The sequence below is a fragment of the Lemur catta genome, chromosome 2 (assembly GCF_020740605.2).
Source record: "Lemur catta isolate mLemCat1 chromosome 2, mLemCat1.pri, whole genome shotgun sequence".
Taxonomy (NCBI): Eukaryota; Metazoa; Chordata; class Mammalia; order Primates; family Lemuridae; genus Lemur; species Lemur catta.
The window spans coordinates 27,667,963-27,680,514 of record NC_059129.1 but is presented as its reverse complement, the minus strand read 5'-3'; the positions used below and the strand labels follow the sequence as shown (position 1 = coordinate 27,680,514).

The 12,552-nt window shown below is 49.5% G+C and overlaps 1 protein-coding gene across 1 annotated transcript in view; it reads left to right on the top strand.

Annotated features, from left to right (window-relative positions):
* The first annotated feature begins 1,951 nt into the window (after positions 1 to 1,951).
* LOC123632595 (NADPH--cytochrome P450 reductase) overlaps positions 1,952 to 12,552 on the top strand; it is a 29,236-nt gene continuing 18,635 nt past the window's right edge. Inside the window, exons 1-2 of the mRNA XM_045543092.1 lie at positions 1,952 to 2,163; positions 2,394 to 2,585. Of these exons, the coding sequence (XP_045399048.1) occupies positions 1,967 to 2,163; positions 2,394 to 2,585 (389 nt within the window). The 5' untranslated portion in view covers positions 1,952 to 1,966. The remainder of the gene's footprint in view (positions 2,164 to 2,393; positions 2,586 to 12,552) is intronic.

The following is a 12,552-nucleotide window of genomic DNA, read 5'->3' as shown; positions in this document are numbered from 1 at the left end:
GGTGGTGACATCTGACCAGAGACCTGACGAAGTGAGGGGGCGAACCCTGCGAATAACTAGACAGCACATTGGCATGTGCAAAGGCCCTGAGGCAGAAGGCGGCCAGTGTGACCTGTGAGGTATGAGAACGGGAGCAGTAAGCAGTGTGGGTGGTGGGAGTGGTGTCCACGGGCCAGATCACAGAGAGTTGATAGGCCTCATAAAGACTTCAGGTTTTGTACTCAGTGTGATGTGGAACCGTCTGAGGGTTTTGGTCAGGGAGGGGACACGATCTGACTTACTTTCTAGAGGACCCCTCTGGCTTCCATGTGGAAAACGGCCCATCTGTCAGGAGTCTCTTGTGGTGGTCACATGGGTGCAGATGCACCACTGTCCCTGCTCCCTGCGCGGTCGGTTTAGAAGCTGCCAGCAGGGAATGAGCTTGCTCTGCTGTGTTGTGCAGGCAGCTTGAGTATGTGTCAGGAGATGGCGTCTTAGCTTCCTGGGCCTTGGTCCCTTCTTCTGGAAATTGAGGGGACTGGATCACCTGGTGAGTTAGAAGGGAGGAGGACAGCGGGACAGGGAGTGCATGTTTATTGACTGCTGCTTCATGTGCGAGACTAGCTAGGGGCTTTCCTGTGTCACCGCATCACTCCTGAGCAGAACACCCAGCTGGTTCCAGTCGGGTGCCGAGTGTCTGTCGCCTCGTGATTCTGTGGGACAGGTCCTTCCAGAGCCTATCAGAGAAGGTCCTAAATTCCTCTCTGTCTGGTGGTGCGAAAGCATGACAGATGGTTCGTGGGCTTGACAGGGATCCTGGCAGGTTGGATAGACCAGCATTGAATAAATATGAAATGAGTTTATAAGCTAAAACTTGAATAGAAACAGTATTCTCTGGGGACAATAGAATTAAATTTGTCCTTGAATGTCATATCAAAAAGGCCACATTGGGACTAACTCAAGCCATTGGAAAAGCATCTCAGGTCAGTGAGAAAGCAAAGAACCAAGCTCGCAGGTCTGTGCTGATGGCCCATTCCCAGAAGGCTGTAGAATGGACTGGGGCCCAGAGCCCTGGGATGCTTGGGCTGCCCAGACCAGCCTTGTGGTTTCCTGGAGGCGGTGACAGCCACCAGAAGTCACATGCGATGCAATCTCCCATTGCCTCATTGCTGAGGTGTGACTAAGGCAGTCCTGATTGAGTGTGGGCACCCCGGCTGTGGTGAAAGCCACCCACTTGGTCACAGCCGTGATTGCAAAATGCAATGATTGTGGATCCCAGGGCTGAGCCAGCCTCGCTGGTAAGCGGCATGCTGCCTTCGCTCTGGCCTCTGTTGACTCATGTCAGACCTGCCTCCCTGCTGGGTTTCAGTGGCAGAGAGACCAGTTGAGCATATTTCAGGGGAACCAGGTTGGTGAGTTGGGGGTCTCCAAGACCACCTCTGGTTCAGCGATTCGCCAGGACTTACAGAACTCAGCAAAGCTTTTTATTTATGATTATGGTTTATTCCAGCAACAGGATGCAGACTATAATCAGCAAAGGAAAAAAGGTCACACAGGGTGGAGTCCAGGGAGAGACCAGGCACAAGTGTCCAGTTGTCCTCTCCCAGTGGAGTCACAGGGACAGCCCTTAATTCTCCCAGCAAAGATATGTGACAACATGTATGAAGTCTCTCCACCCAGGGACACTCACCCAGGCCGCGTTATCCAGGGTTTTTATAGGCGGTCAGTCATGTAAGCACGGAGCACCCGGGCATCTAGCTCACCTACTCAGTGTCCAGTACCCCAGGACGTCACTCTGATACGGTGTGATTCAAAGCCCCAGGAATAGGAAACCAGGTGCTCACCATAAATCTCACTGTTAGCAGGAACTAGCTGTGTGGCCCGAGGTCTCAGGTATATAGGACACTCTTCCCAGGCAGGACATTCCAAGGCTCAGAGGTTATTTCCCAGCAGCCACTCAAGGGCCAGTCCTGAAGACCTTTGGAATATGCTGGGTTTGGGGCAACCCAGGCATAGTAGTTGGGGAAAGTGTTTGTTGTCAAGTGGCTCCTCTCTCACATGGACCCCGCCCCTGGCTGTGTCCTCATGGAGTTGTGAAGCCCTGTGGCACCGAGAGCCAGTGGCTTCCGTTCTCTCTGTTTGCAGAGGACCCAGTCTGAGCTCCAGCCTTAGCCTGCACCCAAGGTATGCCCTGGCGGGTGCTGACACCACTAGGGGCCATTTCTATGTAGTTCCGGCCCCGGGCTGCAGTGTGGTGGTGGGAGCCTTGCAGAGCAAGCTCCTCCTGCGCCACACAGCTCGTCCGCCACAGCCCCTGGGGCACGAGGCCCAGGCTGCTCAGGTGGGCACCCCAGCTGGCCTAGGGTGCACCCTGCTCCTCCCTGCTGATGTCTGCCATTTCTCTCTCCTGACAGTCTCACGATCAACAAGGAGAACTCCAACATGGACAGCAGGACCACCATTTCCGAGTTTTCGGCCCATGAATTGTCTCTCTTCAGCATGACGGATGTGATTTTGTTCTCACTCATCGTGGGTCTCCTAACCTACTGGTTCTTCTTTAGAAAGAAAACAGAAGAAGCCCCCGAGTTCTCCAAAATTCAGACAGTGTAAGTGGCACTGCCCAGCATGCTCTCTGTTGCTCCTTTCCCACCTCCTTGAGCGCGTCTCTCACCATCCCAAGCACGTCCTGCCCATGGGCCTCAGGCTGAGAGAGAAGTGAGCTTCCTTGTAGCATTTTGGGTCAAGTCCTGGGTTTTGCCTTATTGGTAGACTGAGCTTCAAATCTGCATCAATAATCCCTTATGTTTACGTAGCACTTTAGAGTTTATAAGGACCTTTTATATCTGCTGCTCATTTGAACTTCACAGGAACCATTCAGAGTAGAAGACACCATTGTACCGACAGAGAACTTGAGGCTCACGGGTGGTAATGGAGCCGCCCAAGGTCATCAGCCAGTGATGGCGGTGCTAGAGCTGGAACCGTTTTTGTTTTACTCCAGGCCAGGTGACCCTTTCATTTTGTAAGCAGATGGGAGCCTTTTGCATAGACTCTAACAGTGAGATGTTCACTCCTTTCTACTCCTCTCCATCACCGACAAGGAGAGAGTGAAGGTGTGTTGCTAGTGTGTCTTTAATACCTAACACTTGCTCATTTGTCTTTTGAACGAAGGAGGCATCTTAAGCTTAGAGCCTTGGGGAGGGACTGTATCAAGCTTGACTTTACTAACATTGATTTGATTTGATTTTTTTAACCTTCCATAAAGCTTCCTTTTATTTATTTATTTATTTTTATTTTTTTTGAGGCAGAGTCTCACTGTTGCCCTGGCTAGAGTGCCGTGGCGTCAGCCTAGCTCACAGTGACCTCAAACTCCTGGGCTCAAGCAATCCTACTGCCTCAGCCTCCTGAGTAGCTGGGACTACAGGCATGTGCCACCATGCCCGGCTAATTTTTTCTATATATTTTTAGTTGTCTAGCTAATTTCTTTCTATTTTTAGTAGAGATGGGGTCTTGCTCTTGCTCAGGCTGGTATCAAACTCCTGACCTCGAGTGATACACTCACCTCGGCCTCCCAGAGTGCTAGGATTACAGGCGTGAGCCACCACGCCTAGCTGAGCTTCCTTTTAAGAATAAGTAGAGAAGATGGATTAGTTCAAAGACAAATATTAAGGAAATAATATCAGTAGTACAGATGGGATGTAGACAGGAAAAAATGATGGTGAAGGTGTGACTAAGAGACTATGCCCCTGTCTCCCCAGTTGATTTCCATAAGCTGTATGTGAAAATCCTTCTTCAGACTTTAGGGTCCTACAGCCAGAATCATTTATTGTTGGCTGTGTTTGACCCCAATGTCAGACTTCAGAGGCTTGCAGCCAGGTTTGAGTGGGGACCTACCAGGCCACAGCCCAGCCGTGGGGGACCCCCTAGATTTGGCAAGGGGCAGGTCCCAGGCCAGAACTCCCTAGGCTGGGCAGGGTGGAGGTGTAGGCACACATCATGTCCTAATTCCCTCTTCCAATTTGGGTAACAGCTTTCTCTCCTAGAAGAGTTAGTGTACAAACATTAAAGCAGATATTCACAGAACATAGTTCTCGTATGATTGACAGGGCATTAACTTTATGTTTTTAAAAACTGGGTTCAAGGCCAGGCACGGTGGCTCACACCTATAATCTTAGCACTTTGGGAGGCTGAGGTGGTGGGAGGATCAATTGAGGCCAGGAGATCAAGACCAGCCTGAGCAAGAGCGAGACCCTGTCTCTACAAAAAAATAGATAAATTAGCCAGGCGTGGTGGTGTGCACCTGTAGTCCCAGCTACTTGGCAGGCTGAGGCAGGAGGATTGCTTGAGCCCAGGAGTTTGAGGTTGTAGTGAGCTATGATGATGCCACTGCACTGTAGCCAGGTGACAGAGCAAGACCCTGTCTCAAAAAAAAAAAAAAAAAAAAAAAAAAAACCCACCACCACCACCAAAAAAGAACTGTGTTCAATCTTATTTTCATCATTGATTCACTGGGCAAATATATTTACTGAGGGCCTACTACAGTGTCCCAGACTCTGTTCTAAGGTTCGTGGCCACAGCTGTGAGTAAAACAGATGAATGCTGTCTTCATCAAGCTTACACTCTAGCGCTGGGCAGACCCTGGGCAAAACCCATAAACTCACTCTGGCCCCGTTTCCTCATGTAAGTAGAGCAACAACCCTGATCTCACAGGGTTGAGGAAATGAGAAAATGTTTATAAACTCTCCCAGCACAGTTCCCGGCACATAGCAGCTGCTCAGTGTTGGTGTCAGATTGTGTTCTGTGCCAGGCACTATGCTAGGCATCGTAAGGACCACAGAGGTGATTTGCATTAAAGAAACTGGGAAATGAGGGTGTTGAAAGGTACTTTTTAGAAGTAGTTTATGAAATGCTTTAATGTACGTTGTCTAATCAGGGCCTCCTTGCAGCGGCGTCACATGTCAGGCAGCGTGGGCCCCTCAGATGCGCCCAGGGCCTGGCGGCTGTGGAGTTGCAGGGCAAGGCTGGTGGACCCAAACTTCCAGAGCTCTAAAAAAGAAGAAATTCCTTCTGGTGGCAGGATTGGACTTTGTCCTGAAGGAGGGACGTTAAGCAGGTCCGTGAGGGTGGAGCCACCCCTCCAGGCTGAGAGGACCGAGCAGAGGGCCAAGCGGGCCGTGCGCATCAGCTGGAACCAGCCTCTTCTGCCGGGGCTGGTGCAGGGTGCATTCCTTGTGTGGGAAAGTTTTTTTGGCAAAAAGGTGTAGTATTCAAGCAAGATAAAGGGACCGGTGTGCAGGTCCCAGCTTCCAAACTGGCCCTCATTCCCTCATCTGTAAAATGGAAGTACCACCCCTGCCCTGAGTGGGGACATGGGCGGACCGTGGGGGTGTGGAGCTGCTTCCGGAGGTGATATTTCCATCATTCCTCATTCGTTCTCTCCACTCACCTCTCTGGTGAGGTGAATGATGAATCCGAAATAAAACTTCCAGGCCATGGGAGCTGTTGCAAGTCCTGAAGCGCTTGTGTTTTGTTGATTCTAATCGCTCCTCTTTGCCAGGATGCTAAAACTGTATCTCCCTCCTCACAATCCTAACATTCTAACTTTGTGTGTATGGTTTCTGTATGTTACACGTTGCCGTCTCATCCCTCGTTGTGTCATGCTGGTGCCTGCTGTGGCCAGGGCTCCTGCCCGTGCACCACGCAGGGAAACATTTACAGTACAACGGTTAAGTTCTGGACCCCAAAGTTGGGTGACTAAGGTTTGAATCTTGGCTCTCCCATGTTAGGCATGTGGCAATGGCCAAGTCACTCAATCTTTCTAAGTCAGTGTCCTCAGCTGTGACCTGGGGTTAAGAGTACAGCTTACTTCAGAAGGTTATGAAAATTAAGTGAGTAAATCCATTGTAGAGCTTTGTGTCTAGTTCCTGGTGTGTGGTAAGCCCTCAGATGTTATATATTATTATTTTTTATCTTTAGTATTAATATCATCTCCAATCTCACAAGTGCCCTTCAAGGAAGGCATTAGTAGCCCCTTTTGCAGATAAGGAAACTGAGGTGCTAGTGATTGAGGAGTTTGCCCAAGGCCACCTAATTTCTAAGCAGTAGGGCTGGCCTTTGAACCAAGTCTGCAAACACCACAGCCCAAACTTCCTCTGTCTTACCATGCTGCCTTCAGCCTCTTAAGGTAGTAGTGTTCACGTCCCTATAGCTTGGGTATCCCTTATCCGAAATGCTTGGGACCAGAAGTGTTTCAGATTATGGATTTTCTGGATTTGGGACTATTTGCATTATACTTAATTGGTTGAGCATCCCTAATGCAAAAATCCTAAATCCAAAATGCTCTTTGAGCATCATGTTGGTGCTCAAAAGTTTCAGATTTTGGAATATTTCAGAATTTGGATTTTGGGATTAGGGATGCTCAATTTGTATTTCCAAGAAAACTGAGGCTTGGAGAGGTCACTTAGCTGATACAATTGGACTCAATCCTGGACCTCCCACTGTAAATCCCACCTTGGTGTCCCCAGCTGCTTGTTTTCCAGTGAGCACAGGTGGTCTCTGCCTCAGTGCCGGGCTGTAGAGAGTGATAGGGCTTAGTGTGGGGAATGTACATTGCCCAGGGCTCTGTCAGGAATTCTCACCATGCTTTCTGGCAGCTTCAGAATTGGTATTTTAAAGTCTTTTAAGGCCTTAGCCACCTGGGAGGCTGTGTGCTAATGAGCAGGAAGCCTTTGGATGTGGATAATTTAAAAAAACAAACCTATGGGCCAACTGTAGTCTGGCAGCAGGTACTTTGAATAGCAGAGAGGCGTAGGAAACATACCTGCAGGCTCCCCCCAACCCCAGCCCTGGACTTCTAGGCTCAGGGGATCCAAGAGGAGCCCCTGGGTGCTCAGGTGACTCTCCCAGGTGTGCTGGCCTCTGTGGCCCTCACTCCCAGTCTTGATGTGGCAACAGAACCTCAGGAATCTGGGGGCTCTCTACTGCCACTGTCCATGTGTGGCCGAGGAAGATGCTACCTATACACCTTCTAGGGGCAGCACTCAGGGGCTTGCTCTCCTGGCCCAGGTCAGCATCACTCTAGGAGGGCTCTTGGGACGGTGTTTGCCCTCGAGGGCATGGGGGTGGGAGAGGGCTTAATAGCCCTCAAAGTAGGCTTTGCCCTGAACACTCCGCCTGGCAGAGTTCCAGCTCATGAACCACTGGGAAGTGGATGTGAGAGCAGGGGACACACCTGCAGTCTCTCCCCAGCATCTCTGGTAAAAAGGGATGACGTGGGGGTGATTTTGAAGACCCTGGTTAAAATTGGAAGGATCCTGTAAAATGGGTCCCTGCCTTGCAGTCTTGTGTGAAGGGCAGTGTCCTGAACAGATTTGCGTGGTGTGTGCTGTGCTGGGCTACAGTCGTGTACAGAGTCGGGAGACCCGGGAGGGAGTGATGGATTCTGACTTGGGCTTGGGGAAGACTGTAAAGAGATGGTGACATTTGAGTTGTGTCTCGAGGGTGGAGCAGGATTTTGATAGGCTGAGGTGGTGTTGCTGAGGCACAGCGGGAGAAGGACCGCGTGTCTGGGGGTGCTGTTTGGTGGGTGTGTGTCTAGGATGGGGTGGGGGCTGGGGAGTGTGGGAAATGCAGTCAGAGCGGCAGGCTGAAGCCTGACTCAAGGGCCACGTGGATGGTGTTCTGCGGACCTGATTTCACACGGGCGCCACACAGGCTGCATGGAGGATGGAGGGAGGCTGGCAGGCCAGGAGACAGGTTGGGGGGCCGTTCTGGGAAGTGGTGCAGCGAGAGGTGCTGAGAGGCCTGAGAAGAGGGTCGGCAGTGAGAGGGCAGGGGGCAGGAGGAAGTGCATCAAAGGCCCAACTGATGGGCCTGGGTTGGTATGAGAAGCAGGCTGGAGAGTTGCAGGGCTGCCTGGAGTGGGCAGAAAGTGAGGCCGAGCTGGGCCGCAGGGGAGGGTTTGGGAAGGCGAGTCTAAGATGTAGGGTTTGGGGATTCCTCTTGGGCACTGGAAAGAGAGTAGCTAGATAGGGCCAGGGTGTTGAGCAAAACCCCAATTTAAGAAATTTGCACACCTTTGAACACAGTGGGGGATGGAGGCATGACTAGAGAAAAAGAGATCGAGGCGTTAGAAGGGAAACAGTGAAATCAAACAATTTTTGGAGACCTAGAGGGCTGTAGTTAGCAGGGTTGGGCTGCTCACTGCTCCTTTCCCTGGTCTCAGATCCTCAGGGCTGAATGGAAGAGGTGAAAGAGCCAGGCGGAGACAGGAAGCTCAGCTCTTGGAGGATCTCATTAGTATTCATTTGTAAACTTTTTACTGGAGTACATGACATACATCATAAAGCACACAGATCATCCCTCCTGCATAGGCTTGATTACTTGTCAGAAAGTGAACATGCTCCTGTAATCAGCACCTGCTGGTCATGGTGGCTCATACCTGTAATCCCAACACTTTGGGAGGCCAAGGCAGGAGGATCACTTGAGCCCAGGAATTTGAGGTTGCTGTGAGCTATGATGATGCCACTGCACTCCTACCCAGGCAACAGAGCAAGACACTGTCTCAAAAAGAAAGAAAGAAAGAAAGAAAGAAGGAAGGAAGGAAGGAAGGAAGGAAGGAAGGAAGGAAGGAAGGAAGGAAGGAAGGAAGGAAGGAAGGAAGGAAGAAAAGAGAGAGAGAGAGAGAGAGAGAGAGGGGCAGAGAGAGAGGGAGGGAGGGAGGAAGGGAGGAAGGGAGGGAGGGAGGAAGGAAGGAAGGAAGGAAGGAAGGAAGGAAGGAAGGAAGGAAAGAAGGAAGGAAGGAAAGGAAGGAAGGAAGGAAAGGAAGGATCTCCTTACCAGCCCGTAAAAAGCCCCCTACCCCCTCCAGCCAATAACACCCATTCAAGGGTGTCTACTCTGTGTCTGCTTTGAACAGGTGAGTTTGGTCTGGGTTGTAAAATGTGTACTCCTTGGCTTCTTTCTCAGCACCACGCGGGAGACTGACCACGTGTGTGTTTGTAGCTCTGTCATCACTGTACTTTGTGTGAATAAACCACCTTTCATTCATCCTAATGAAGATGGATGTTCAGATTGTGTCCAGTCTGGGGCTACTACAAAAAGTCCTGCTGAGAACATTCTAGTGTATATATTTTGGTTCCCATGTGCACATATTTCTGTCAGGCGTGTCCTTGCAGTGGAACTAGTATGACCTGGGGACTGTTTATGTTTTCCCAACTTACAGGTCCACACCAGTGTGTGGTGTTTCAGTTGCTTCACATCCTCACTGACACTTAGCTTTTGTCAACTATCTTTTTAGCTGTTCTAGCGGGCCTCTGGTGGTATCTTGTTTAATTTGCGTTTCTCTGATGACCGATGAAATTGCCTACCTTTTCAAAAGGTTTTTGGCCATTTCGATACGTTCTTTCGTGAAGGTCCCGTTCGGGTCTTTGGCCCACTTCTTCCTGTTGGGTTCTGGCCTTCGTGTTGGTTTGTGTCTAGTTTAAGAAAACTTCAGCTATCTTAACGTCATGAAGATGTTCTTTTATGTTTTCTTTTGGAGGCTTCGTTGTTTTAACTTTTATATTATACTTACATGCAGTCCAGCTGAAATTGATTTTGGTGTGTTGTGTGACATGGTTCAGAATTCAGTTTTTTTTCCTTACGTATGCACCATTTATTGAAAACAGTTGTCCCCTTCCCATTGTACGTCAGTGGGAAGTGCAGTTTGGTACAAATCAGGTGACAGCGTACGTCGGGTTGGTTTCTGGACTCACTGTTCTGTTCTGTTCTATTTATCTATTTTCTGTTCTTTCTCCAATAACCACACTGTCCTGTTTTCTATGATTTTAAGTAACTCTTTGATACCTAAATTCTCCAGCTTTGTTCTTTTCTTTTAAGATCCTCTCAGCTTTTTTTTTGTTTGTTTTTGGTCCTTGACATTTCCATTTTAATTTTAGAATCAGCTTATCAATGTCCACCAAAACCAAAACAATTCTTTTTCAAAACCTGCTAAGGTTTTAGTTGGAATGGGATTGAATCTATAAATTAATTTGCAGAGAGTTGACATCCTACAGTATTGAGCCGTCTGTTCGTCTATTCCATGAACATGGCTTTATCCCCCCAAGAGGAGGTCTTTTGAACCGTTTGTAACAGCATTTAAGGACTTGTTAAGGCATCCTTTAGCAGCAGTTACAAGTAGCAAGTTTTCTTTCATGATAATAATAGTAGTAGCAGTAATAATATTAATAAATGGCTGTTTCATAGCCACTCCCACTCACTCAGCTTGTACCTCTGGACAGAGCATTCCATGCCGGGGTAGCCCCTGCCCTCAGGACGCCCAGGGGAGGGCTGGTTCCCACGGGAGTCTCTCTGCCCTGGCAGCACTTTGCTCCCACGTGTGATACAACACTGCATGGAGCACCCTCTTGACGAATAGCAATTTGTTTATATTCCTGCCTCCCACGGTGCAGAGGTAGCATCCCATTCTTATTTGGGCCCCTAGCGTAGCACAGGGCTGCCTGTCAGAGTCCATGCTATTGAATTGATAAATGCCAAATCTGTGTGTGTGGCTGCCTTTAGGGCAAACTCTGGCTCACCAGCTGGGGTTGGCTTACACAGTATTTTTAAAAAATATTTTAATTAGAACATTAGGTCTGGCAACTTTGCATAAAAACCCAGACTTACAGCTTCTTACGAAAAAAAAAACATAAAAAACCAGAGGATCTGGCCACACTGGGCCCATGGCGATGCCCACCAGCAGCGGTGGCAGCTGAGCACCGGCCCTCCTGCTGGCTGGCGCCCCCTCCTCACCCCGCCTTCTGAGCCAGCTCGGGCTGCTGTGCTCCTGTCTGTGGCCCTAGCCCTGCCCTCTGCATCTCTGCCGCCCTCCTGGCGCCTGAGGGTGCTTTGAAGAAAAACAAAGCTTTTATTATGGAACATTTCAAACAAACACCAAAGTACAGAGCACAGGAGAGTGGGCCATGGGCACCACTTCCGCAGTTTTCAGTTACCCAGTCCTGGCCAATCTTGTTTCTTTCCACTTCCCCTGTCCCCACCGCCTCTGGATTATTTTAAAGCAATGCCTGGAAATTGTATTTCATCTGGAAATATCTCAGTTCTCTAAAGTTCAAGGACCCCCCATTTTTGAACATAACACAATGCCATCCTCACACCCCTGAAATGCAACAGTAATTCGACATTGTCAGATACCCAGGCATTGGTTCATAGCTCCCTGATTGATGGATCAATGTTTTGTTTTATTTTTTTAATAGTTTTTTTTAAATTCAGGATCTAAATAAGACCGATACACTGCAGTTGAGTAGTAAATCCTATAAATTTCTTTCTCTCCCGCTCTTTTGGGGAGTTAGATTTATTAAGGTATGATTTGCACATAGTAAAATTGCTCCTTTTTAAGTGCAAGATTTTATGGGTCTTGACAGATCTATGCGGTTCTATAATCAAATATCACAATCAAGATCTATAATAGAATATTCCATCGCCCCAAAAAGGTCCCCCCCATGTCCCTTTGCAGTCAAGTCTCCTTCCCTTGACCGTCATCCTCTGGCAACCACTGATGTCATTTCTGTCCCTGTGGGTTATCCTTTTCCAGAATATCACGTAGATGGAATTATATTGCTGCGGCCTTCTGTGCCGGCTGCTTTTCATTCACGTAACGTCAAGTCCTTTCATTCCCAGGTTTCCCTCCCATCCCGTTTCCTCCTTGCAGCGTTTGTGTGGAAGGAATCACATCATTTGTTTCTCAGAGTTTCCCACAGTCTGGATTTTGCCGATTGTATCCCACTGGGGGTTGCTTTTGAAAAGCCACAAAAGATCTCATTTTCCTAAATGACCTTCATTTAGGGGCTTGCTCTTGACGAAAAGCCCAGGAGAGCCAGACGTCAAGGCTGCTGGCATCACATAGTTCTGTTTTTATCTCCTGAGTGCCGACAGATGGAAAGTGTGCCAGAGGTCTTGCCACGTTCAGTTCAGGGTCACTTTTTCTATAGAGGGATCCTTGCCCCCACTGAACATGAGAAGAGAAACACGAGAGTTTCACAAAGAGAAAAGCACCTAGGAGAAGGGCTCTGTGCCCACGAGAGCCAGAGGTGCCTGCAGCTGCCCACGGGCGTGGGAATGGCCAGGAAATGGGCCCAGGACATTTCTGCCACCCCTGCAAGCACAGGTCTGAGATTTCTGCTGCCACTTGACTACCGAGGGGACTACACCTGCCTTTCCTGGTCCCTGATGAGACTGGGGTGGTTTGTGCCATTCTGGCTAGTGCCTGAAGCCCCAAATGTGGGCTGTCTGGAAACAGCAATGCAGAACTCGAATCGGCCACTGTTCTGGCTTCGCTGGGTGCTGTCAGAGTGCTCGGTGCTTCTGGTGGCTCCTTCCCCAGTGTGCCAGGCATGAGGGGCACAGAGGATAGAGCAGTGTCCTCAGGGACTCATGCATTTGGGGGAGATAAGGACGGTACAGAGTGACAAGCGCTCCAACAGCCCAAGGCAGTGGGAATGTAAGGGCCCCCCCCCCAGGGGGCATGTCAGGGACAAGGTGCCGCCTGATGAGTCTGGGAGACTGAGTAGGAGGCCAGGG